At 36.6% G+C, this 26,050-nt stretch overlaps 1 protein-coding gene across 1 annotated transcript in view; it reads left to right on the top strand.

The window, feature by feature from the left end:
• Nucleotides 1-26,050, top strand: part of AGMO (alkylglycerol monooxygenase) — a 187,019-nt gene that overhangs the window by 65,570 nt on the left and 95,399 nt on the right. Inside the window, exons 4-5 of the mRNA XM_036379277.2 lie at nucleotides 11,050-11,153; nucleotides 16,295-16,390. Coding sequence (XP_036235170.1) covers nucleotides 11,050-11,153; nucleotides 16,295-16,390 — 200 coding nt within the window. The remainder of the gene's footprint in view (nucleotides 1-11,049; nucleotides 11,154-16,294; nucleotides 16,391-26,050) is intronic.

Below are 26,050 nucleotides of genomic sequence, written 5' to 3'. Positions count from 1 at the left end.
TTCCTGCTCCCTCCCACCTCTGGCTTCATCTGTTAGTGGTTGGTGTTGCCAGCCATTGTTTTCCACTCCCAGACCTGCAATCTGTTTCAGTGCTTGCTGGTAGTGCAGGAGCACTTTCAGCTCTCCAAACTTATTACCAGAACTTACAGCACACATTGAAATGGACCCCATACCTGAAACTCTACTGCACGTGGTTTCACCTGTCTTCTGCTAGTAATCATTTATCAATATTTTGGGGAAAGAGGAAATGTACAATAAAGTTACTCTTCTGACTGCTATTTGGATACTGATACTCCTGATATTTGGAGTTAAGAGCACAAGTAGCAAGGGGCACCCAGTAAAAGGCTTTCTTAAAGGCTGTTTCATGCTTTTTGGTTAAATGTGAGCATGCTGCCAGTGCCTGTATCCCTGTGGATGGCTCCAATGTTAAGACCTTTTTGTGTAGTCCTAATTTAGGCTCATGTGTGTTCCCTGCTGAAGAGACAGGACAGGGAGTGATGGGAGACAAAACCTTGAAGACAACATTCTGGTGGTCTCTAGATAATCCCAGCTGACACACTTAGGGGTGCACTCTACCAAGTAGATCCCAGCTTGATGGAGTATGAAGGCAAATTTGTACCTTTCTTCATCACATTTAAATTGAGGCTGCCTGCTTTGACAATTAACTGTGTTCTGCTCTCTTTATCTAATCTATTTAAATGGATTCCATGTCCTTCTTGTTAGAATGATAAATGAAAAAGGCTATTTAAGTCTTAGCATGCTTAATAGTGTCCAGAGCATCCATTACAGATGCAGCCATAGGTAATTACTTGATGGACACAGAGGATCTGTGGTCAACTATATGCTCTTAGGAAAGGGAGCATAAAATAAGTTCTGACAACACTGGTCCAAATGTAGTTTGTGGAAGGACAGGTCTCTTAGCACACATCACATATGCTATAAATTAAGTGGATAAATTTCCAAATACAATGGAACTACCACTGTTTAATAAGCACAAGGCTTTCCCAATATGTCTGTAAATTTCTGTAGAATTTTTAGCAAATCTAGTCTGCATTTCCACACATCTGTCATTCAGGAACTTAGCTGAAGAAGTAATTTAAAACACTTTGGAAGAGATTGGAAGAGAAAATTGGAGAGCCAATTCCTCTTTTATACCAGAATAAATTGACTTACCAGTGTTGATTCTTACTGTATCTAGTTGGAAAAATTGACCAACCAAATAAATGAATACAGGAATTCAGCCTAAAAGGTAAAGGATACATGAAGGGGCCATGGATATTTCCTTTGGAAAAGTATGTTTATGTTTATGCTTTTAGGTTGGAAGACTTGAAATCATTCCAGTTCATACTTTTTCTTTTTTTTTTTCTTTTTTTTCACCCTTGAGTGTATATTTCCCTAGCATTTTTTGAATATGTTGTTCTGGGGGGCAAAAAAAGTAAGATTAATGTGTCTCAGTTACTATCAGTTATTGTTTTCTTCCTAATATCCTCCAGCTTTATGTTGCTTTAATGTATGCACATTCAGAGTTTTGAATGTTGTGGGAAAAGGTTTCACTGGTATCCATTCTTGCCATTAAAGTGCTTCCCTTCTGAATATTGCCTGCCAAAGTATGTGGTATCCTGCAGAGCAAGAGGATGAGGACATAGATTGCAATGAAGCTGAACAGTTTGCACTTCCTAACAGTGACACCAGACATCAATCTTTTGTAAAGACAGCCCAGAATACAGGAGGAGAACTCTCAACCTCACTCCCCCACACAAAAAAACAAAAGGAGAATTATCTCTTTTTTTTCCCCCATTTCATTTCAGCAATTTCCTTCTAAGATCCTCCAAGATGAATATGTTCTCAAATTTCATAAGCTGACATTTCAGTGGCTGAGACTCTTTTGGGGAAAGAAAAAAAAAAAAAGGAAAGACTTGAAGTAAAACTTGGGGTTTAGATTTTTTAAAGTAATTTCTTTTTTCCTTTTAAAATTTTATTTAATTTAGTCTCAGTTCTCTTTTTATCATCAGGCTAATGAATACAGTGCTAGTTTTGTCACAGTTAATGCACTTCCCACGTTCATGCCACAGTTTGACCCCAGTATTCAGTAGCACTAAGTTACACAGGTTGTCAAATGCTCAGAACTAAAGACTGCCAGTGCTGTCATTGGCCATACTGGGAGAAGCTTAAGTCAAGTCTGCAGCTTGTATAAAGTGGCACAGACCTATAGAAGTCGTTTTGAAACAGCTGCTGTTTTATTTTAAAATAAAACCTGTAACACAGAAATTTGTTACAGGTTTTATTTTAATGCATAAATGTAATTCCACAACACGATGATTTAGAGTTGTGAAATTCATGAGCCATATTCTCCTCTTGGTAGTAAAAAAGGAGCAGAAAGCAAAGTGCTACAAAAAGTTTCTACATCAGTGAATTTCAGAAGTTAAAATATGGTGTGTCACTCAGTCAGGAGGCTGTGAGGTGTAAGGTGGACAAACCTTGTTATAACCAGGAGAAACCCTCGCTGAATAAAGGGTATTTGAAAAAAATTGAGGCCAGTATTTGTGGAAAATGCTTGATAGGGCTTGGGACCAGGTTCTCAAAGAGGATTTTATGCTATAATCTGGTTATCCTTGAAAGTGCCATGGCACCATTTTATTCTTTTTTTCAAAACAAATCAGAGCTGTTTTAACACTTTTACACATAAAGAATCTGTTATGAAATCCTTAACAACTGAAAAACAGAATACCTGAATCAAGCTTTATACACATGTGAAAGAGACAAGTGAAAGTGCAACAGGTACTGCTGTCATGGTTCCTGATGGTGTAGAGACTCCTATCTTTGTTACAGAGATTGTACAGAGCTCAGGGAAACAAAGCTTTGACCAGCTGCAGAGCTGCTCCAGACAACTAGAGCACTTGAAAATTGGCTTCAGGAAGGTGTGAGAAACAGGCAAGTTGTTATAGCAGAATTTTTGTGAGACTTACTGTGGACTGAAAGACTTGGCAAACATTCCATTATTTTCAGAGTAAACTTATATACACAGTACTGAAGCGTAATCTCTATTGTATTTTTCTTAATTTTTTTAATGTTTCCTGTTTTTCTTTGTGGAAATGTCCAAATCCAACAATTGCATGCTAAAATTGCTTTGGATCCTTTATCTTCTCAGTATCTTTTCACACAAAGGAATGTGTGTTCATTTTCTGTTAGAATTATGAGTGAAGTCAGAGATTGAGTCACTGTTATTTATCTCTGAATCTTACCTGACAGCCTTTATTCCTTTGTAGCTTTCCATGGTGTATGTAGAAACAGACTGTTCAGTTTCTGGAAACTGTATGAAAAGCTCACAGGCCTTGGGTTAACACTGTCCTAATGTAATAACTGAGATTCTTACTCTGATTTACATGGATATAACTATGGTGCAAGAAATTTGACTCATGCTGCTTAGTTTCCAAGAGAACTGCTCCTGCTTGTTTCAAGAGACTGAATCTTTGGGTGTGCTGTGGCTTTTTCTAGCCTTCCTGTTGATGTCCCATGCTTATGAGGACGCCAGGAAATAACATAAGGCACGTATGGGTTGAGAGGACCATTATTTTTGACCTGGCCAGCCTCTGCTTTCCTAACCACATGATCTTTTAAATATTTTACAGATTCAGAAGCGTATCTGGGTATAATTCACAGTCCCTTGGATTCTTGCTAGAAGGGGATAGGATCTGGCCTGTTGTTTATTCTGGGTAGCATGTGTAATACTTTGGCTTATCTTGATTCTTCCCACGTTTCCCCAGACCATTCTGCATCTTAAGTTTTGCAGATCTTATTGTGGACTTTTTTGTGTGGGAGCAGATTTGTGTTTTCAACTGGTATGGCAGCAGATCAAGCAGGAAGTTTTGGCTTGTGCATACATTCTGGAGGCAGGTTTTGTGGAAGGTTGCTCGAATTTTTGGCTTACAAACCATGGGAGTATATACCATGTATTACTTGATTACAAGTTAGCCCACTCACTAAATACTTTGCTGACCACATGGAGTAACATAAGAAGAAGGCTGAAAAACAGATAATCCTGACTAAAGCTCAGAAAGAGCACATCTCACATCCCCAAAGGATCAGATGCTGAACACCAAGTGGAATTTGCTAATTAAACTGTTGGATTGTGATTGTATAAACCACAGGGTGTCACAGGGTAGCATAATTTTCTTTTGATACTGGCTTTGTGACAGGCTGTGTGATTGCCTGTCCTGGCATTACCTGGGTAGAACAATGTGCATTTCATTGCAAAATGATGAAGGAGGACTAGGTAATACTGAAGCTGAAAAACTGCTTTTGAGTTGTTCCCCCTTGTCCTGACACACCAGCTTCATGAGCAATGGCTGATATTTTATACAGTGGTGGAACTCCTACTTTCTAATGGCTGAGAACTGGTCTGGGTCAAGAACATGCACAGATAGGTGCTTCTCAAGAAAAATGAGAAAAAGAGAAAGGTTAAGAAAATTGTTTGAAGGTCTATAGTAAATTAAATCTAGTTCACCACTTGAACTCAGATCTCCTTACAGCCAGTCTTTGGTTTACAAATGTGATTATCTTGAGAATAAAAAGTGCTGAAACTCACAAGGCAAAGGCCAAAATTTAAGAGCGTGTCTTATTAAAAAAAAAAAAAAAACCAACAAAAAACAAAAAACCAAAACACACACAAAAAAGTGTACATTTCTCTGTATACATGTTTCCTGGTGTGTGGTATATAACAGAGCCTTCCAGATAAATTCCTTGGATCTAGTTTTGTTCTCATTAAACCCGCACAGCTCTGTGCTAACACTAACGTAACCGAGGAAAGAATTTTTCCTATAAGAATTATATTTCTAATAAGCAGGAAGCAGAGCTTTTTGGCAAAATCAGTTATCCTGCCACTCTGCCTGAAGAATACTAAAACAAAAAACATAAAGCAAAATTGGCTCAGAAGAGTCACAAAATAAGGGCTATGCCATAACAGACTGAACAGAAGAGTTCCACCACAGTTCATATCTACTTCTGTTGTGGAGATGATAGCTAATCTGTTAGAGTCTGGTTTTATGTGAGGTGGATCCCAAACAGGTCCTAAAATACAGGCTTTTTGGCAACTTTCATTAAAATAAATCCAGTAATTGTCCTTTCCAGTAACAAAATTTAAGTGGTACTGTATTGCAGGGGTTGCTTGTCCAATGCAAGTGTAGAATCAAAGAGGGAATAAGATTCTGTGAAAAAGCTCTGCATGAGAAAGGATTTATTCAAATTCTTAAAAAGCAGCAATAGTACACTAAATTGGGAAGAGCTGTTGACTCCCTTCAAGGCAGAGGCCCTGCAGAGGTATCTTGCCAAATTAAAGGTCTGGATGATCACCAGTTACAGAAGTTTAACAAAGACAAGTACTGAATTCTATACCTGGACCAGAACAGCCCTGGATGTACAGACAGACTGGGGAATGAGAAGCTGGAGAGCAGGGCCAAGCAAAGAGACCTGGGGGTCCTGGTTGATGTCAGGTTGAGCCAGCAGTGCCCTGGCAGCCAGGAGGGCCAACCCTGTCCTGGGGGGCATCAGGCACAGCATGGCCAGCTGGGCAGGGGCGGGGATTGTCCTGCTCTGCTCTGAGCTGGGGTGGCCTCACCTCAAGTTCTGGGGGTAGTTTTGGGTACCACAGTATAAAAAAGACATTGAACTGTTAGAGAGTGTCCAAAGGAGGGCAACAAAGATGGTGAAAGGCCTTGAGGGGAAGACGTATGACGAGCAGCTGAGGGCAGTTGGTCTGTTCAGCCTGGGGAAGAGGTGACTGAGAGGAGACCTCACTGCAGTTATAACTTCCTGTGAGGGGAAATGGAGAAGCAGACACCGATCTCCTCTTTTTGGTGAGCAGTCATGAAGCATCAGGGAAGGTTTTGGTTAGATATCAAGAAAAGGTTCTTCTCCCAGAGGGTGGCCAGGCAGTGGAGCAGGCTCCCCAGGAAAGTGGTCAGAGCACCAAGCCGGACAGAGTTCAAGAATTGTTTCAGCAATGCTCTCAGACACATGGAGTGATTCTTGGCACTGTCCTGTGCTGGGCCAGGAGTTGGACTTGATAATCCTTGTAGGTCCCTTCCGACTCAGCATATTCTATGATTCTATGATTCTACGAACACATCAGTTAGAAGAAGGCAGTAAGGTAGTGAGTAATCAAACAGTTGGGGGTTTTTTGTGAATCAGAAAAGGTAAGAGCTTAGCAAATAAATTATTTAAATGCTATGTATTTTCCTATCTTTTATCTTTTTAGGTAGGATTGAAATGCATAGAAATGACTGACATTTCTACCTTCAGGCTGTTTTTCTTTCCTCAGTCATCCTGGGCTTTCTACTAATTCTGACTAGAGAAAAGTAGACCCAGGAGATGATCCCTTTGTGATTGCTTGTAGGTGAACGCAGCACAGAGTATCTACCTCTGAAGCCCTGTGGATTTAGGAACAGCAGATTCCATACTGGTGTCAACTGGGGCCATGCCATATTCTAAAAGATGGCTAGCACAGCAAAACTGAAGGCTTTGTTTAAATTTAAGTAGATGCTGAAGGGAAACTTTCACCTGTTCTCCTAGCTACAGTCAGTGTTAACTGTGAGGGAAAAGAAACTTCAAGTGACTCATCAGCTGTATTTTTTCCATATTACTTAAGATCCAGGTATTATAAAGCTTGTATGCATATTTTAATTAAAATTTAATTTCTAATCTTTTATAAAAAAGAGACATCAAATCTTTACCATTTCACTGATTCTAAGGATTTCATAAAATGGCTGTTTCCATTGAAATAACTCCTTAAAATGACTGTAGGTTTTTATTGGCATACATTTTTTCTTCTGTTGTCAACCAAAATGTGTTGAGCTATGAAAATTACTTAAAATTACTGGAATTAACAGCAAAAAAAATCTCATTTTGGCACCTCTGTATTATGTATTCTTCAAGAGGAATCTTATGTGCACAATGAATGTTTCCTACTATTAAAAAAAAAAATTCTTCAGAAGTAATAAAATATGGCCCAGACATTGGATCTGTCTTAGGGTTTCACAGAATGGAATTTGATTAGTAATGAAAAATTATTTTTAAATAAAAAAATTAGGCCTAAGTCAAATCACTGGTCATCTTACCAATATGATTTTGAAAGTGTGTGAAACATTACATTTTATGAATTAATTAGCAAAGGAATGGAGAAGTACAAAAGAATGATAACATCAATAATCTTTCTTCATTTTGGAAAATCCAGAAAAGAAGATAAATGGGACTGCTGAAAAAAGCCTGGCTTCAGCTTCTTCTTAGCCAGTGCTTTATTGCTGTTACAAGGCTACTAGTAAGTTCCTTCAAAGCCTGTGCTTCTCCAGGCCAGTTCCCTCAGCCTCTCATTTTTTTTCTTCTAATAACAGAATCTGTACATTGAACTAATGCTAAAATGAGAAATCTTCATTTTCTTTTGGAATAAATTTTAGGATACAAATCTCTCAGCTGCTTGGAGCCCATCGATTTTAGCAAGTGCACGTCTGATTCTGAGATGGCGTCAAGGAGGCTTAAAGGGCTAGAATGAAAACTGAGGGCCAAATCATACCCTGTCCTTCATTCAGCAGTTTCTATGTAGCAGCAATCTTCTTTGTCACCTAGCTACATGGCATCATTTATTCTGTTTGGGATTACATGCTGATTCTTTAAATTGTGTGATGGATGGAAATATTAATTGATTCAGTAGATGTCGGTAATAATAGTAGTAATAATAATAGTAATAAATTCAACAATTTAAGTACCAGTTAATTCAAGTACCAATTTTTGGTACTCCAGTACCAAGATGCAGTTGCCCTGTTGTTCCCCAGATGAGAATAGCTCATCATGTCTCCATTAACAGGAAACTGGGGAAAGCCACAACAGGAAAGGAGGCCCTTGCTATCCTGGGTTTTAACTTTTATAACTTACCTCACAGCTACATGAAAAGGAAATGCTACCTTCGTCTTCACTGACAGGTAGTTCTTCATAATAGCAGCAGATGCAGAGCACTTGGATCTCTCTCTTCTGAGACCCAAGTGAGTCTCAGGAACTTAAAACTGGTCCTGCTGTGAGCAGGATGTTGGACTAGAGACCTTTGGTGGTTCTGTCCCACCTGAATTACCCTATGATTCCATGAGGTTCACTCTCCTCAATCAAAGATAGGGGGTTTGTGTATAGTGTATTGAAGTTATCTATTTTTTAAATTGTATTTAACAATCACATTTGAATTATGAAACATCAAAAATTCCATTAGAACACTGTCTCAGTGGCTTGTCCAATTCCATTGCCTATTTTTTTCCTGTGGCTTCACAGCAGGATTTGATAATTTTATAAAATGCAGTAATACTTCCTGTTTTCTGCATGATTTTTTTTTTAATCTGTGTTGGTATTGGCTCAACCTTCCTTTCTTTATTGGTCATTATGTAATAATACATATGAGAAAGTCTGTGTAAAAGAGTCTTTTATAATTTTATCCCCATTCAAATAATTTTTTCATTTTCTTTTAAGAAATGAAAAAGTGAAACCACAATTTTTCTGTAGAGACATACAATTTCATTTCTCTTGTGGGCAGTTGGTGAGCAGTCAGCTTTATTCCATGAAGAATGCTCGGTCTGTTTCTTAGATTTGAGAGATGTCTTTTTGGCATTATAGTTGCAGTATTTTTAATATACTAATGGTTACAGACTGAGTTTTGGGGTGATCTATTTCACCCATTCATAATTATTCTTCTGCTTCAAATAAGTTCTTGATGATCAGTTTCTTCAGATTAATGTTAATACATCTTTTTTTCCAATTGAGTCTGCCTATTTCTCAAAGGAATTTGATGTAGTCTGTGCCATTGGTGTCATCAACAATAGGATTAAGTAGTAGGATTTAATTTACTTACCTATAAAAGAAGTCAGAAATAGCTGTAGCAGTTAAATTACTTGTGGAAGAATTGTTTGTTTATCTCCCCAATATTGCTGTGGTGCATTTTTGAATGATCATTTAAGCTGGCTCACACATCTGAATAACTAACATTTCACCAATATTTGGTTACCTTATTCCATATACTTGTTAGTGTAAGAGGCAGTTTAACTGAAAAATGAATCCTAATAAAACGCCTTTTTAGTAATTCGTTTTGAAAACCATTTGACCTTAACTACAATGAAAGTAGACTGTAAAAATCATCATAGATTCCCTTCCTTGAACTTTTCATAATGTTGAAAAATGACTGAGGGAAAGAAGAAAGATCCAGTTACTGTACCCTGTTTGCACAGCTGTACTTCATTGAGTGGAGGCTTGTGTTACACACATTTTGTGATAGGAAGTAAATGCTTTTAAACCAACTAAGGAGACAGGTCTTTAACCTCCACCTTTTCAGATGCTTTTTTTCACTCATTTAGCTTCTGTCGAGGTCTTGAGAAACATTTCAAACACAAATTATTATTGAATACTGAAGCTCACCTGAATAATTCATTTCCTGGTTTGTTTATTAGGCATTGAGATGAGTTTGGTTGGTGTTTTTTGGTGTTTTTTTTTTTTTTGAGAGACATCACCAATTATTGATATAGTGAACACTTGTTCCTTCAGGAACAAATGCATTTAAAGAAGAAAGAATTCTTAGACTCAGTGTTAAGTGTTATTTGATAGTTGAAATTACACATTTATTTCAGCAATTTTAAGTATTTTTAAGGCCTTAGAGATAATTTTAAAATGATTTTGTGATGTTAATTACCAAATTGTCAAAGTTAATTAGATTTAAAACTCCCAGTTGCTAGCATGCAAGACTGTTACCTCCTGTTACAAGACTATCTAGTCCCCTAAATGGTAAAGGTACGTTCAGATTCATTAAGAGGATTTTTTTTTTACTTACTTTACACTAGAAGTACATGTTAATCACCAGACCTAAACTATTTGATGTAAACTTGGGTGCAAATAATTACAGGACTTTAGGCAGCCATTATAAAATAGTTTTCTGAATGTGATTCTAATGTCTGCCAGAGGCACTTCTCTAATGGCTCCGGTGAAACAAGGTCAGTGGCAATGGGAGTGTGCAGCTGGCAGACAGCCAGTCAACTTTTAATTCCTGTAATCGGCTGAGGCTTTGTGTACAACTTCATCCTTTGAAGTACATGAGACCTTAAATTAAGAATTATGATAAATAGGCATTATTTGGGCTACATTGACTGCATGCTTTTTCCTTTATTCTGTAATTAAGGTAATCCTTGTAGCTGATGGCCATGACTATTTCTATTTTAATATCCCACTTCACACTGGCCAGATACAGTGCAGACAGGCTACCCAGGCCTGCACTTGTGTGAGAAAATGCCTTGAAATATAATCAGGGTTTTGAAGTATTCTTCATTTCAGTGCATTAGAGATATCATGCCTTTGAAGGACATGGCTGACACTGATTTTGCCCATATTCCAGCATTTTTTTTTAACTGTAACAATAGAGCCACTGCTCTTCTTTGGCTGTGTCAAGGCTTCCCAGCAAGCATCAGTTTGTTTTTTCCATTTGTCACTAGTGGGCAGGCAGTGGCTGTGTTTTGTGGTCTGTGGCATAAGTGGGTTGAAGATTCACACATTCCAGAAAAATGTAAGCATAAAAGCTGATACCAGTTAAGTTGTTTAAATTTGATGCATACAATTTTTGGAACATTTTTTGTGTCCCCTTCTAGTCTTTAAATATATCAAGTTCAAGCATGAGAGCATCCTCAGTCTTTGTCCCTCTGAATCCCATACAGAGCTCCAACTGACTCATGTTACCAGAAGTAAGATGAGGCTTTCTGGCTGTTTAATTCTCATCTCACACATTCTTCTGCTCTTCCAGCAATGATTTTAATTCCTGCTACAGCCTCTCCTTACTTCAGCATGAAATTTACACTGACTTGTGTGCACTGACAGACATGTAACCCTGCCTACACAAACTCAGCTTTGAGCATTAGGTTTTATTAAATAGCAAAGTGTAAATTGGAGGATTAGTTGCTTCTAGATTAAGAAAAAAAAGGCGTTGGGAAACAAATGTTGCTTCTCTAGCACAAACCTCATTAGAAATTTTGTGTTTTGCAGAGGTTAATATACTGTGGGCTGCACACCAAGTACACCATAGTTCAGAAGATTACAACTTATTCACAGCCTTGAGACAATCTCTACTGCAGAAATACACCTCCTGGGTAAGTTGCACAAGATTTGACAAGCAAGTTAATATCAACAAGTTTTAGTAAAAGTTAAAACATAGCATTTATTTCCCTTCAAAGAAAAACATAATTTTTTAAAGATGCTTGACGCTGAAGGCACAGAAGATGAAACTGAAGAATCTGATAATCATAATTTTAAAATATGTTCACTAATTTGTACAGCAAAAATGAAAATAGCTACAAAAATTAAAGAAGGCTAACTATATAACTCTGCATTTATATTTTCATAACTTTTTGAGTGGAATGGAGAATTTTCATTCAGTTATTCATACATGAATTCAGAAAAAAAAACAGTATAATTCAACTATTTCAGAATATGTCTGTCTAGCTAAAAGGATCAGGGAGAGAAATCATCATTAAAATTTGCTTTGGACATGCCTATGGATTTATTCGTCTCTGCTCATTCATGTCATATCATGACAGTAGGTAAGAACAGTATGTTACATAGCACTATTTCAGATAAAATTAATTGAAATCGTGCGCTGTGTACATATTCAGTATTTATATACAGATTTAAAAAAATATATCTCCAAATACATTCATAAATGTAACATAATATTTAGGGTTTAGTTCTGCACCCAGGGTAACTGCTGATTTCCTAAGTTGAGCCCTCATGTTCTCTTTTGACTGTTTTGGTTTTTTTTAATCAGATTGTAGTTTGTCTGGTTGTGTATTATTCAAAATTAATAACTTCAAATTTTAATTTTCAGAATTAGAGTTCAAAAGGGATATTAAATTTATTTACATATATAAATACATACATATAATTATATAATTATATATATTCTCCAGTGAGATATAATATGGGTGGTGAAGGAAACCCACAGTCCTTTGGCAATCTTTCTATCCAGCCTGTGAGCAAATGACTCAAAGTCAAGAGAGTGTGCTCACCCATGGAAATCCAGTATAACTCCATTAACTTGGGTAAAGTGGATTTGTGCTTATGTAACTGAACATGGACTTAATCTCTAGATCATAACTGTTGTAAGTGCATGACATTAAATTAGTTAAAGTGCTACATTCCAGGGAAATTTTCTTCTGAAAATTATGAAGGAATACTATTTTAGTAAGAAAATTAGATATTTTTCTTGATGTCTTCTATATAAATTCTTGTTGTTTATTTATTAAGAAAATAATTATGTGATGTTAGCAAGATTACCTAGAATTTAAATTACTGTAATGAACAATAGCGGAAGGGATGTCTGTGACAACCCTGCTTCCTCTGTAAACACTGCTATGTTAAAGATTTAACCTTTGCCCATTTACCCATTGGGACCATATGTGCAAATGCTTAACAAAAACAATAATTCAAAAAAGACAAAAAGCCTGTGTGTACATATGGGTGTATATATGAGAACTTTGTCTGATGGCATGATTTTGAGGATGATACTTCAGAGAGCATAAAAGACTCGAAAGACCAAGATGTTTGGCCACCTTGGATTCCAAAGACCATCCTGAGGACCACACTGATATCACTTGGCAAATAATATGTGTGCATTTAAAATTCATATGCTTTGTGCAAAGGGAAATGAATCAAGGAATGCATGGTACTTTTGTGTGCCAGGTTTTTTGCACCAAGTATTTGATATTAACCAAAACATATGGTTAATGTAAATACTGTTTTGCCTCCTCCTGGAACTTTTCAGACATACACCAGTTTTCTTTCTGCAATGACTTATTGTGCATGATCACAATTCTTGCTAACTCTTACAGAACTGCTATTTTTTTGCACTGACAGTTTTGTCCAGAACCATGGATGGATCTGCCTTGAAGCTGAAACTCAGTGAAGTCATTAGTTAATCTCAGATTGATCTGATCTTGTTGAATGTGTACTATACTGTTCAATGGGTTTGACATCCAATTTTGTGGAGAGTGTGAGAAACTTATGGTGGATGGTGTGGGATTATGTGACTGTTCTGTTCCCAGCTCTGTTGTGTTTTAAGTTAAACATTTTAAGATAAATAAATCAGCACGTTAATCTATGACTGAAAATATATGAAATGAAAGAGAATAGAAAAACTTGCTTGACAATCAGTGGTGTGAGATGTACTCCTGATTTTGGAATGGAATGTATAGTGCTTCGTGTTGTTTGCATACACAGTGTTTCTGTTTCTCCACTGGAGGGGCCATGGAGGAGCAAATGTACCGTGTAGACTGAGAGATACTGTTGAGGCCCCATTTAGTGGGAAAAAAGATGTCAAAAAAAAAAGTATATTAATTTTTAAGAAGAAGACAGCAAGCTAAAGCAAGATAATACTATATAAATGAATGTAAAAGTGACAAAACAGTCAGAGTGCAGTTGTGAGAGATTTACACATGCTATTTGAAAAGCTGTGGTTTAATGCTTTGAGTACCATTCTCAACTTTAAGGGTAAGATTTAATGCAAGTATTAAATCCATAATAATTTGATCACTTTAGACGGTACATTTAGATAAAGTGTTGAACTATGCCTTGGTGTAAAAGCAGTGGAAACATCTACATACAAGTCTGGAAATGGAATAGGGAACACAGTTTTCAGTGCAGTCAGTCACTTGTCTACTGACGAGTCTGCCAGGTCTGGGATCTGTAAAAAAATAGGTTGGCTCTTTTGATTTTTTTTTTAATTTTATCCATGCCTTTAACTGCTGCAGAGTCCTCCCAGGAGTTCCTGCCCACACGAACTTGCTGTCAGCAGCTGTCCTGCAGCCCCCCATGCCCTGCAGATCCTCTGCAGCCGCATCAGCAGGTGGCCCCAGAGACCCAGCATGGAAATTCAGCATTCCTGCTAAACCTCAGGAGTTTCAATGCACTCCTTTTCTGTCGTGGAAGTGGTTATAACCTTTTACTTCCAAATGGGAGGAAAAAGGAAGAGATGCCCACATGGGAGAGTGGGCAATGGACCTTTCAAAGGGGCAATGCCTTTGGAGTGGGGGCAAACAGCTGCAGTGTGGCAGCCCAGATGCAAACGTCTCTGCAACCCCCTCTGGGTGCTTTCCTAATCTCTGCTGCTGAATTCCCAAGTGAAAAAAGATCTGTCAGTGTGATAAAAGTTTTCTTGTAGTTTTGACCAGAAATTTCATTCTAGAGCCAAGAAAGCTTTTCCTATACAAACTTGTTAAAACTGGTACATTGCCATGAAATCTTTTGATTTGGTGAATTGGCATTTCCAGTAAAGAACTGTTTAATGATTTTTTTCCCCCTTAGATTGCTCTTCTTGTTTCAGTGGAACCACAAATAGGAAAAGTCAAATCTTGGTATGGGAGAAGTTTTCATTTCTCCGTATGAGTTTGACTTCCGTAAATGATCTTTAAAATCCTTTCTGTGCAAAATAAAGCTTACACTGCAAGAAAATGTGAGGCAGTTAGTAAAGCATTCTCCTTTGACAGCTTCAAATTTACCTATAGATTTATATAAAATTTCCTTCATCCCACTGCTTAGCAGGGAAATCCTAGTACTCTTCTGTAAAGTAAGTTAGGAAATAAATATGAAGATGATCTTTCTTTCCCCTTTGAGTCATCTGTAAATACCACCAAATTGCTTCTGATACTTTTAGGGAAAAAGCATATAATTTTTTTAACCTTGCTTTCAATCCTGTAACCACTTCCATGAACAATCTGAAAACCATCTGGTTTGGTTTTTTGGGCTTTTTTTAATCAATTTCCTCTCCATTCCTTTTTTTAAAAATCCTGCTGTTATCATGCCATTAGACAGAAACTTAGTCCCCCTCTATTAACTTTTAATTCCTTTACTTCTTGGAAAGCAGCTTCCAAGACAGAAACAGAAACACCCCATAGGTAATTTGTGGGGCAGCTGTGATCCATGAAGCCTTTAAATGTAGATTTTGAAATCCCAGCTGTCGCAGCCCTGCCAGGTGATACTGCAATGGCTTCAGGGTTTTGTCCTACTGTTTCAGACATTGTCTGGTGTTGAAGCCAGCAGACAAAGCTGATATTGCAAGGTCCCAGTCCTCCATTGGTTTGTCACAGTGAGATGTGTCTGTGGTGACTTTCTTAAGAGCATCAGTCACATCACTGGGGTGGAAGTGCAGCTGTTTCACAGCCTCAGTGTGACTTCTAATCTATTGGGCAGCCCTGTTGGCTAAAACTGAGAGAATACTGGTTTTACATGCTATACCCAGACCTACACTAAAGGAATTCCTGGTCCAGGAGGCCTGTCATGGTAATTGGACTGCCTTCTTGGATGTCAAAAGATTTGATTTTTTGTGAAAAGGACAGTAGTAATTCGGAAATATATTTTTCTAGTTTTCCTGTGCTTCACAGGGAGCTCTTGTTGCCAAACAGATATTCCCTGAGTGCTAAAGAGATTTAAAGTTTTGAAGATACCTCTGCTACTGTTTAGTTTAGGAAAAATCTCTGTATCTTAGAGAAGTATTAACATTTCAATGTAGGTGATATAACACAATATCAGGTAAAAGGGAAAATAAAAAGATAAGATCTTTCAAGATCATCCTTTTTCTGAAGAAAAATTACTAACTTTTAACAGATGAAGGTCCTAGAAGTTTTATTCTGTTGCTCAGCCAGTTAAACAATTAATTGTGAATTTCCCAAGTAAGCAGTTTTCTGATACTTTTATCATGCTAGCATGTTTTTAGGAATGAGCACTATATTGGGACTTAATGGGAGATGCAATAAGAAAGTTAAGGTGAGAATTATAATTAACTTGGAAAGCCAAGCAAGCTGTCTTACCCTCATGGTGCTTATGTAGAGAGTTTGGATGGAAAACCTATAGTGTTATAAATTTGCACCTTGCTTAATCTGTGATAATTCTTCCCTATAGGGCAACCCTTAATGTCAAGGCTATGTTGCTGTCTGCTCCCTATAGTACACAGCATAAACATCTAATACCAGAATATATGAATTCTTATGTTGTATTTTCTACTTGCTCAGTTTGGCTTGTGGGAAAGCTCTTTTGGATCAATTTGTGTCTCATTTGCTATAGCACATCAAGTAGTAACATAATAATCACTGTCTATGTACACTATGTAATGTCTGCATTATGGATGTATTAGAAGAAGCAAATGTATTGTGCAGTGCTTTGAGCTCCTGATAGTACTTCATTATATCATCATGAGTTTAGAATTAGATATCTAATGTATGTTTTCTTTCTCATTTTTCAGATGTTCAACTTGCCCATGGCTCTTTTCATTCCCCCTTCGGTGTTTGCTGTTCATTTACAGTTTAATCTGCTTTACCAGTTTTGGATTCATACAGAGGTAAACCAGGTTTTTAAGCCATACCTAAACAGTTAGCCTGGAGCAGTGTCTTGGAAATGCACTAGCAGCTGATTTATTGTGTAAGAAAAATCTTTGTCTGACTTCTTTAAGGAGAAACATCTGTTCATTTTTATTCCTTTTTCTGAATATATATTGCTAAGTTTATAAGAAGCAATGAGGCCAGTTGGTCCCAATTAGATTTAGGAAAAAAAAAAAGTAACTGTAAGGAATCAAAACTTTTTGCTATTTTAATACTGTATTTTCCCATCTTGCAGCTTATTAAACATTTTTGGCAGATACTGAAGCTGATTTCATTTCTAGGATAAATATTTTAGGGAAAAATACCCAAAAGTTGGTGCTTCTTAAAGATCATTTAGAGTTGCAACTAAATTATGATGTTGTTTCTTTCTTAATGCAAGTAATTCTCAGATGAAAAATGCTCTGTGATTATCTGATATTTGTTTATGACTACACAACTTCATTTCTGTTTTGTGAATGCATAGCCATATCTATACATGGTTAATAACACACTGTAATTAGCAAGATGTTTCCCACACTTCTCCAGTAGTTCAATGCCTTTGCCTTCTTCCTTACATTACAATAGAGGTATTTAAAAGTACTTTATGTTATAAGTCAGTAGCATATTTCTCAGTAGCCCCAGGTGGGCTGTGGGCTAATTATTTCTATGACACTTACTCCTTTGTTTATTCTGCCCAGACAGATGCCTTTTCCTCTCTAATTTCATGATGCATAGGACAGTCCTTAGGGAATTTTATTTTCTTCATCTGATATTTTAGGTGTTTATGTTGTTTAAATTGCAGATTTTTTAAATTTTTTTTTCTGTGTGTTTCATTAAAAAAAGAATTTAAAGAATTAAAAGTGAGATAGTTATAGTGGACCAATAGAAAACTTTGATTATTGACATTCTGTTTCTGTTGGACGCATTTCTAAAAGCATTAACATATGTCTGATGATCTAAAACACCATGCGAATAGGAAAGGCTTAGATAAAATGTCACACACATCACCAGAAGTGGCATAAACTGAAGCAATGCACGTTAAGCTTTTTAAAATATTTTGAAAAAATTCTAGCAGTCTTTGAAACTATACCAAATGAATACTAGGCCTCATATGGTAGCAGTTTCTTTGGCCATGCTTTAGATTCTAAAAATTAGTTTTAGTGTGCTTTGCCACCAAAAAATTATAATATGCCTCATCTGTGTCTTCTGGTGTTTGATGCCATCTCTTCCTTGGCTGAGAGATTTCTAACATTCTGCTGTGTAGCTGTAATTCAGTGAATCTCAGCACTGGTGCCACAGTGCACGTCTAGAGTTTCTAAAGTGAATTTCAGAGGCTTATAAATTGCCTACATCCCTCTAAAGTGCTAAATCCTTCGTAGGGCTTAAAAGGAATTTCCATAGCATATGTGCAATGTGCCAAGTTTAGACACTAGTCTAAACAAGAATGAATTTCAGTCTCAATGAAAAGATAAGCACTCCTTACTATTAAATTATTATGCTGGTAGAAAAACAATGGATTTTTTGTATTAATCCAGTTGATCCACTCATAGAACTTTGCTTACAAGGTAAGTTATTCTTAATGTTGATATTGTTGATTTTATAGCACAGCTGAAATCGGTTGAAATATGTTGGAGTCATGCTCTAAGGTCAAAAATTATGTTGAAATAGAAATAGGGTTACACCATGTATTAGCAGATTTCCTGCTCTCAAGGGCAAGGCACTGACAGAAAAAAGTAAGGAAAGGAAGGGAAATGGTATCAACTATTCAGGCTTATGTTACCCTATATTTTTGGTGAAATTAATATGATGCTTCAACATTATATTGGGGTTTCTTTGCAATAGCTATCATAATTTAACTGTTTAAAACTATTGCTGCTCTTTTTTTTTTTCTAATAGTCCTTTTCTGAATTTTAATGATCCTAATTTTCTTACACAGATTTTATTACTATGAAAATCCTTTCTTGAAGTCTCTGTTTCTGTCAGTTTACTAACATACAGAGTTTGTTCAGGGCTGTAGCCTGGGGTTCTATAGCAAACAGCATCCTGTCTCAGCAAGTGCTGCTAGCCCTTGCTCTGAGACCAGATATTTATCATCACCCAGCAGCTCTGGGAGCCCATGGAGGGTGCTGTTACATGTCATTAGGAGTCATGGGGAGATACACCTCATTATTTCCCTTCTGCCAATGTAATCTTACAGTAATGTAATCGTTTGCTTGTAAAATGAAGAAGCAATTGATTTTTTTTCCCCCCAAATTTCTATTGCTTTTCATCAGTATCAATTTCCTGATACAGTTTTGGCCCACATTGACTAGTCACAGATGTTTGGAAATCGTCACTTCACGACTTTTGATTGCACGTCTTTCTCTCTAAGAAAAATAAAATCTAGTAAGATTGAGGGGGGAAAAAATCTCTCTTCCTTAATAGATCGTGGTTTGTTTGTTTTTTTTATACAGGACTGAAAAGGAAAGTACATGCAGAATTTTTTTCTTTTATAGGAGAAAAAAAGGTGTATATAATTAAAAGGAAAGATTTTAAGTGCATGAAAAAGCTTCTGAGGGAAGATGTTTTGTTTTGAGAGAAACATAAATTGCATTCAGTAGTTACAAAAGAATGATCATGCTCTTCTGAAACTTTCTGTGCCATGTTTCAGCCTAGAACAAAAGCTTATAGCCAAATACAATCCCTGGTATTTTCCTATACTTAAATTTTACACATGTCCAGTGTTGCTTAAAAAAATATTAAGAGATGTTTCTTGTGTTATAACTTTGACCTGTCTCATTATTTGTTATGTCAGTTTTTGTCCAGCTTTACTACCAACAGATCAGACATGGTCTATTTTATTTTAACTCAAGTGACTCATATATTCTTGTGACTACAGTATCATAAAGATCAAAAGTACACATTTGTTCAACCTCATTTAGACTTCTGTATTTCCTACATGCTTGGTATACATTAGTTTTTCTAATTTCAAATAGAATAATACAGCATTTTAAACTCTATAAATCTTATATAAAAATTATACTATTTTTCTGGTGCTGGATTCTTTTACTATTGTTTATTATTAGAATGGACTATTGATACAGGAAAGGCATGCCTGAAATTAATAAAGTTGTGTATGCTAGAGTGAAAATACAACTTTGAGTCATATGTCATGTATTTGTGTTCAACTATTTTTTTTTCCACTGCATCCTGGATCAATGGGCCAAGACCAGAGATATGAGATTCAAAGCCAAGTGCCAGCTCTTGCATTTTGATCACAACCACCCCATGCAGGGCTACAGGCAGGGAGAAGATTAGCTGGAAAGCAGCTAAGCATAGAAGAATACAGGGGTGCTGGTTGACAGCAGCTGAACATGAGCCAATGTGAGTGCCCACGTGGCCAAGAAGGCCAATGGTATCCTGGCCTGGATCAGCAATAGTGTGGCCAGCAGGACCAGGACAGGGATTTCCACCCTATACTCTGCATTGGTGAGGCCACATCTTGAATCCTGTGTCCAGTTCTGGGCCCCTCACCACAAGACATTGAGGTGCTGGAGCCTGTCCAGAGAAGGACAGTAGAGCTGGTGAAGGGTCTGGTGCGCAAGTCTTATGAGAGTGACTGAGGGATCTGGGGATGTTTAGCCTGGAGAACAGGAGGCTCGGGGCGGCTTTATCCTCTCTACAGCTGCCTGAAAGGAAGCTGCAGCCACGTGGGAGCCGTTTTCTTCTCCAGGGCAACCAGTGGCAGAACCGGGGGAAATGGCCTCCAGCTGTGCTAGAGGAGGTTCAGGTTGAACATCATGAAGAATTTATTAGTTGAAAGTGTAGTTAAGCATTGGAATGGGCTTCTAGGGAGGTGATGGAGTTACGATCACTGGAAGTGCTCAAGAAGTGTCTGGACATGACACTTAGTGCAATTGTTAAGTGATGTGGTGGTGTTTAGTCAAGGGTAGGAGTTGATGGTCTAGTAGGTCTTTTCCTACCTTAATGATTCTATGAATATTGCACCATGTATATGACAATCTGAAATTATCACAAGATTTTGTCAAGGATTCAAAATAAATCTCTGAGTAGCACCAAAGCATTGAAATAAACTCCTAGTAAATAATTTAAATGAAAAATGAAGGAAAAAAAAGGCAACCCAAGAAGACCCCTGAGGAAAACATTTGACAGTGATGGGTTAACTATTGGACTTGATGATCTTAAAGCTCTTTTCCAATCAAAATGATTTTATGGTTCTGTGATCTCAATAAATAAAAAAAAAAAAAAAAGAATTTTTTGTTCTATCCAGTACTGTTCAGGTCAGTTGAATGGCTCAGATCTACTCTTAAATAGTCTGGGAGAAATGCTTCTGTGACCAGACAGACCATTCTCATCTAGATCATAAGGAAAGTAAAAAAAAAAAGAAAAATTTAGTCAAAGGGCACTAAAAAACTAATTTTTCAAAAGCCACAGAATGTTTCAGGACTGTTACTGACAGACAGAAATACTCCATTTCGGTTTATTTTTGCAGGTGATTCAGAAGGTCTATGGCTTATATTAAACTATATCCTTCCATTATGCATTTATTACAACCAATAAGTTAGGTGTGTTTATAACCTATAGACACCTGTGAAAAACAGAAATTAGTTTCTGTTGGTTTAGCTGTAATTTTTATGAGATGTCAAACTGTATTTAGAAAGTATCAACTGATCCAGTCCCCGATGGTAGTAATTGCAGCAGCAGATTATTCCTTGCCTATTTGATCTTTGACATGTATTGGTTTCTGTTTAATTTTCTAATTTAAGGAGAGAATATGATCTGCCCTTTAGCATACTCACAGAAGTCAGGTTTTTTAAGGCATCTCTTGTTTAAGTCTTTCTACCTCATCCAGCTCTGGGGGCAGAAAAAGGTGAGCCACAACTATTAACCAGAAGGAACATGGGTGAAAACAGGTGAGGAATGGGAATAATTTTAGCAACCCCTCATGCAGACTGGAAAGAGAGGCATAAAATTGCTACAGATATAGGGAAAAATGCAATTGGTGTTATCAGAACACACCCATTAGTAAAACTGAAACTTGCTGAGGAAGTGTATGGTATTTGTCAAAAGATTATTTTTCACTTATGCACGCACATTGTGTACTGGTCTAAGTTTTTGTCTAAGTCTTGTTTTACCTTTGGCTTCCGCTCAGTTTTCTTTAAGGGAAAGCTTTGGAAGAGAGAAATTGGGAATTCTTCCTGCTTTCATGCCCTGCACAGCCCATCTGGGCTCCCTGAGTTCAGGTGAGCTCTTGTGGCGCAGTCCTTAAATTGTTGCATCAATCAGATCATACCTAGGAAGATGGCCAGATTCAGGAAAAAAAACAGCCTGTTTTGTTTTGACTTTATTTTCCAATGAGGAAATTAAACAAACAGAGGAACCAGGTAAAATAAAGGAAAATAGGCAAAAAGCATACATAAAAAATATACATAATTTCTTCTAAGTAGCAGTACACCTGTGATTACCATCATATCAGTAGCAAAAGCTCTTCTTGACACTCAAGAGGACTTACTTGTCTTTTCAAGCAGAAGCTGAGACAAAAGTCTATTGGATTGTGAAAGAATTGGATGAAAGAATCATAATCAGGACACTGTGATAAATAAGTGACAATATGAAACAATAGACAAAATATTCAGTTATTACTGTCCAGGTCCTAACAATTGAGATTGGTCTATTTCTTTGCAAACTTTTTTTTTCAATTTTCTTGGACCTGTTTTCTCTGCATTGTGTGCTGTAGTCTCATTTAAATAAGCAAGAAGGGATTTCAGGAGTAAAAAAAATAAAAATGTTACAAAGTCTATTTCATCTATTTCAAGTACTTGAAGTAGTTTTTAATCCATTTCTCAAAACAGAAATGTAAATTTTATCAAGAAATAAGACTTTGAATTTAAAAATCATTTTAACAAAACTTATTTGACTATTACAAAACTTATTTGACTGTTACATGTTTTAGTGTTTGTATTGGAAAGAGAATAGTTTTATTCTTGTGGTTGATTTGTGGAGTTGAAGGAAGGTTTTGGTAAAGAGCAAAAGTATTGAATAGTTTGCCAATAAAAAAGGAGATGCTTTGTTGGGAGGGAAACTATCTCTGGCTCTGGTTTACAAAGTTATATATTTATTCTTTATAATTCATATACTTATTGTTTATACAGTAATATATTTACAAAGTATGTCTGTTTATTCATTACTAGTTTACTGGACCGTGAATATTTCCTATAAGGTCAGTAAGATATGAGTCAAATTTAACTCATGAAAGTGTTTGTAAAATTATGGCAAACAGGTGGTATTGAATGGATCACATTGGAAATAGAGTATGGTGGACTGATCTGATCTTCTGGCCAGGATAAGAAATATCCTTTTGCTTTTGTTTTGCTGCTAGTGTTTTGGTTTGTGTTTGTTGGGGGTTTTTTTGTTGATTTTTTCTTAATCTAAAAAGTATCATCTGTAAAAGTTAAAATCAGTAATAATCCAATGTATTAAGTAGAATTGTGAAACTGCAGTATCCTTGAATTCGATTCTAGAAGGTCACTTTGAATTCAAAAACCATATGCCAAGAAAACCTTTATTTTTTTCATTCTAGTATATTGCTTCATTTAATGAAATAATGAATTTCTTTCCTTTAATTTGGGCATGTTAGCCAAAAATAGACACAAGTCTGTCTGATGTTCCCTTTCATTTAAATTAGAAACACACACATCTGTCCCTGTCAGGTTACAAGGAATCAGAAACTTACCATTCAGAAGACTTTTGCTAAAAGTGATCAAAGGGATGAAGGTAATTAGAGGTGATTACAGCCATTCTCCTAGTCTGATGATCAAGATCGTGTCAGTGAATATTCAATGACATGATGATTTAACTGGAATTCCTAGGAACAGGTGATATCATCCACAGCCTATTGCATACTGTCTTACTGTAACAAAGATCCAAGAAATTATTTTAAAAACAATAGGAAAAGAACTGTTTGTTGATTTGCATAAAGAACCAAACTCTGGTTCACAAAAGAAAGTTCTTGCCCCATTCCTGATAGCTGATGCTTTTATCACTCATAAATTCATCATTTGTTTACTGCAAACTCTCAAATCACATGCTTACTCTGGAGTGAAAGAAGACAAATTCAAAAAACACCAGGAAGATAAACATACTTTCTTTAATGCAGACAGTGACTTTGTAGGTCCAGCTAGGCTATATATGCAATACAGACATCAAAACTTAAGCATGATTCCAAGAAACAAAGAGATCTCACTGCTTCAATCCAGCCTGTCTGCCAAAAGGGCTTATTAGATTTTCTGACCAACCTGTAGGATCAAAGTCTTGTCGTCATTGCACTTGCCAGAACACAGAAAAGGGCAAAGCTGACAACACTATCGTTAAACACAAATACTTGCAATAACTGTAAAATAAGTTCCAGTTTTCCATGTTTCACTTGCCCCATGAGGGGAGAAAGTATTGTCTTTCTAGATATATAAGGCATGTAACTCTGCTTTTTGTTTTAAATAAAAAGAATAACAAAAGAGAGAGAAAATAAAACATTCATAAGAGAGCACACTGTTCCTGTCCTGCTAAGTGTACGTTGTGCTTGAACACAGTATAATGAGGAAAAACATAGCAGGATGAAGTTTGGAGTTCCTTCCTTGGCACTAAAAAGCTCAGTGATTCAGAATGCCAATGCTCCACTTTAGTAGTGTCAGGAAGAGCCTCCTATTTTAACTCTGTGCGAACTCCTATTTTAATAATGCTGTGCACTGGATAGCTCTGAATACAATATGCAGCACAGGAGCCATGATCTTTTTCACTCAAAAGTGGCTGTTGCATGATAATTAGGGTTATGTTGGTGGTTTGCATTTGATGGGCAGCAATCCAGACAGAAGAATCCTCCCTGGTGAAGCTGAGTTGCTAGTGAGGCCAGAAATAAAAGGTTTATGGGACAAGAACATAATCAGTAACTGCAATTTGGATCCTAGTAGTTAAGTCCTAGAGTTTGAGTGTTGGCTTCTGTTCCTTTCACCAAAGACTTCTTGCAGGCAACAGCTGTTAAATGTTCACTTCAGCAACAGTGAGCTTGACTATTGCTAATCTGCCTGCAAAAAACCTAAAATTAAAGATTGTACTTAAAGAATTTTATTTAGGTCACTTCTGTCTATTAGGTCCCTGGAGAATTATCAAAATAAAAGTGAAGTGAGCTTAGAGATGTAACACAGTTCAATACATTTTGCATCCTGGAAAAATAATCTAAACAATTCATTTACCAAATAAATTTAATGTAATAATGAAAGGGTATCACATTAATAATGTTAAAGATTCTGTTCTTTGTTAAAAAAACCCTCTTTTTCCATCTTAACATATTACACATAATGCTCTTGAGTTTTTCTCATGGCTTGTACTCATTGAGAATCTATTTAGTTATAGCTTCAAAGCCAACAGAAAATTTGAAAGACCCTTCTTTGTTAAAATCACAAAGTATAGACCGCTGACTATTTTTTTATCTGTTTAGAAAGGAAGATGAAGAGCCTCACTTGGCTATATTTTAGTTTATTTCAGGGCTGGCATACTGATTTATGACTTTTGGGTTTTTTTCCTACAATTGCCAGAATGTATTTGTCAGGCTGCTGAAAAATACTAAAATTGTATAGCAATTTTTCTCCTGGAGTTTGTTTAAAATGCTTAACTTGATGTATGACTGAATGTGTGACTTGCTCCATGCTCTGCTATTTGTAATGCTGCAATTAAACCAATCAGTTACTGTAAGTTTTTTCATTTTTAGCAGAAAAAAATGATTGAAATTTCCTGTATGTGCTCACCTTTCCCACAAAGCTTAATTGGACCTATGAAGAAAACAAAAAGGTTGCATCCAATTGTTGAAACAGTTAATTTAATATCCATGTAAGATGCCAATTTGATTCAAACCTTACCTCCCGGTTGAGGTGTAAAACAATGGAAAGTGACAACAGCCTGCCTTCAAGACAATTTATTATAGACACATTTCTTAAGTCTGTGTGTTTGTTATATAAATATGCCTTAAACCAGACCGTCCATTAAAACTAGGCTTTCACCTCCCATTCCTACAATCCAGATTTATCAGAAATTCACCCTCTATGAAACTCTTTATGATCCCAACATGCCTGATTCTCTCACTTGTTTTATTTCTAAACTATAAATATTGTTTTTTCACTCCTCAGTGTGGAAATTCAGCTATATCTATTTTACATGCTTACTGGAGTAGAAAACTGCCTAATCAGATAGGAAAACAGTTGGCGGTGTATAAATCAGAGTTTGCCAAGGATTTCAAAGTGTGAAACTGGCAGACAAGCACATATCCCAGGAGTTCTGCCTTTCCTCAGCTTCCCTGTAGAGATTTTACATGGCAAATCTGGTCACCAGAGCCATCTGTATAAATACATGGCTGTGTTGTCCTGAATTAACACAGCAGCTCTACTGGGGAATGTAATTAAGGTCATATTTTAAAATTTCCCCACCAGGCTGTCTGAAATATAGATTTATGTACCAGGAATAAGAATCTTACCTTGATTTTGATGAGGAAATTATTTGTAGTATGTGTTTTACTACCAACTAGTCTAACAGAAAGCCCAAAGTTAAGTTCAGAGTGCTCCGTAGTGATGCTCCAGGGATGAATTTACCCTCTT

The sequence above is a fragment of the Molothrus ater genome, chromosome 1 (genome assembly GCF_012460135.2).
Source record: "Molothrus ater isolate BHLD 08-10-18 breed brown headed cowbird chromosome 1, BPBGC_Mater_1.1, whole genome shotgun sequence".
Classification (NCBI taxonomy): domain Eukaryota; kingdom Metazoa; phylum Chordata; class Aves; order Passeriformes; family Icteridae; genus Molothrus; species Molothrus ater.
Note: the sequence above shows the minus strand (reverse complement) of the source record. Positions and strands in the feature narration are given on the sequence as shown.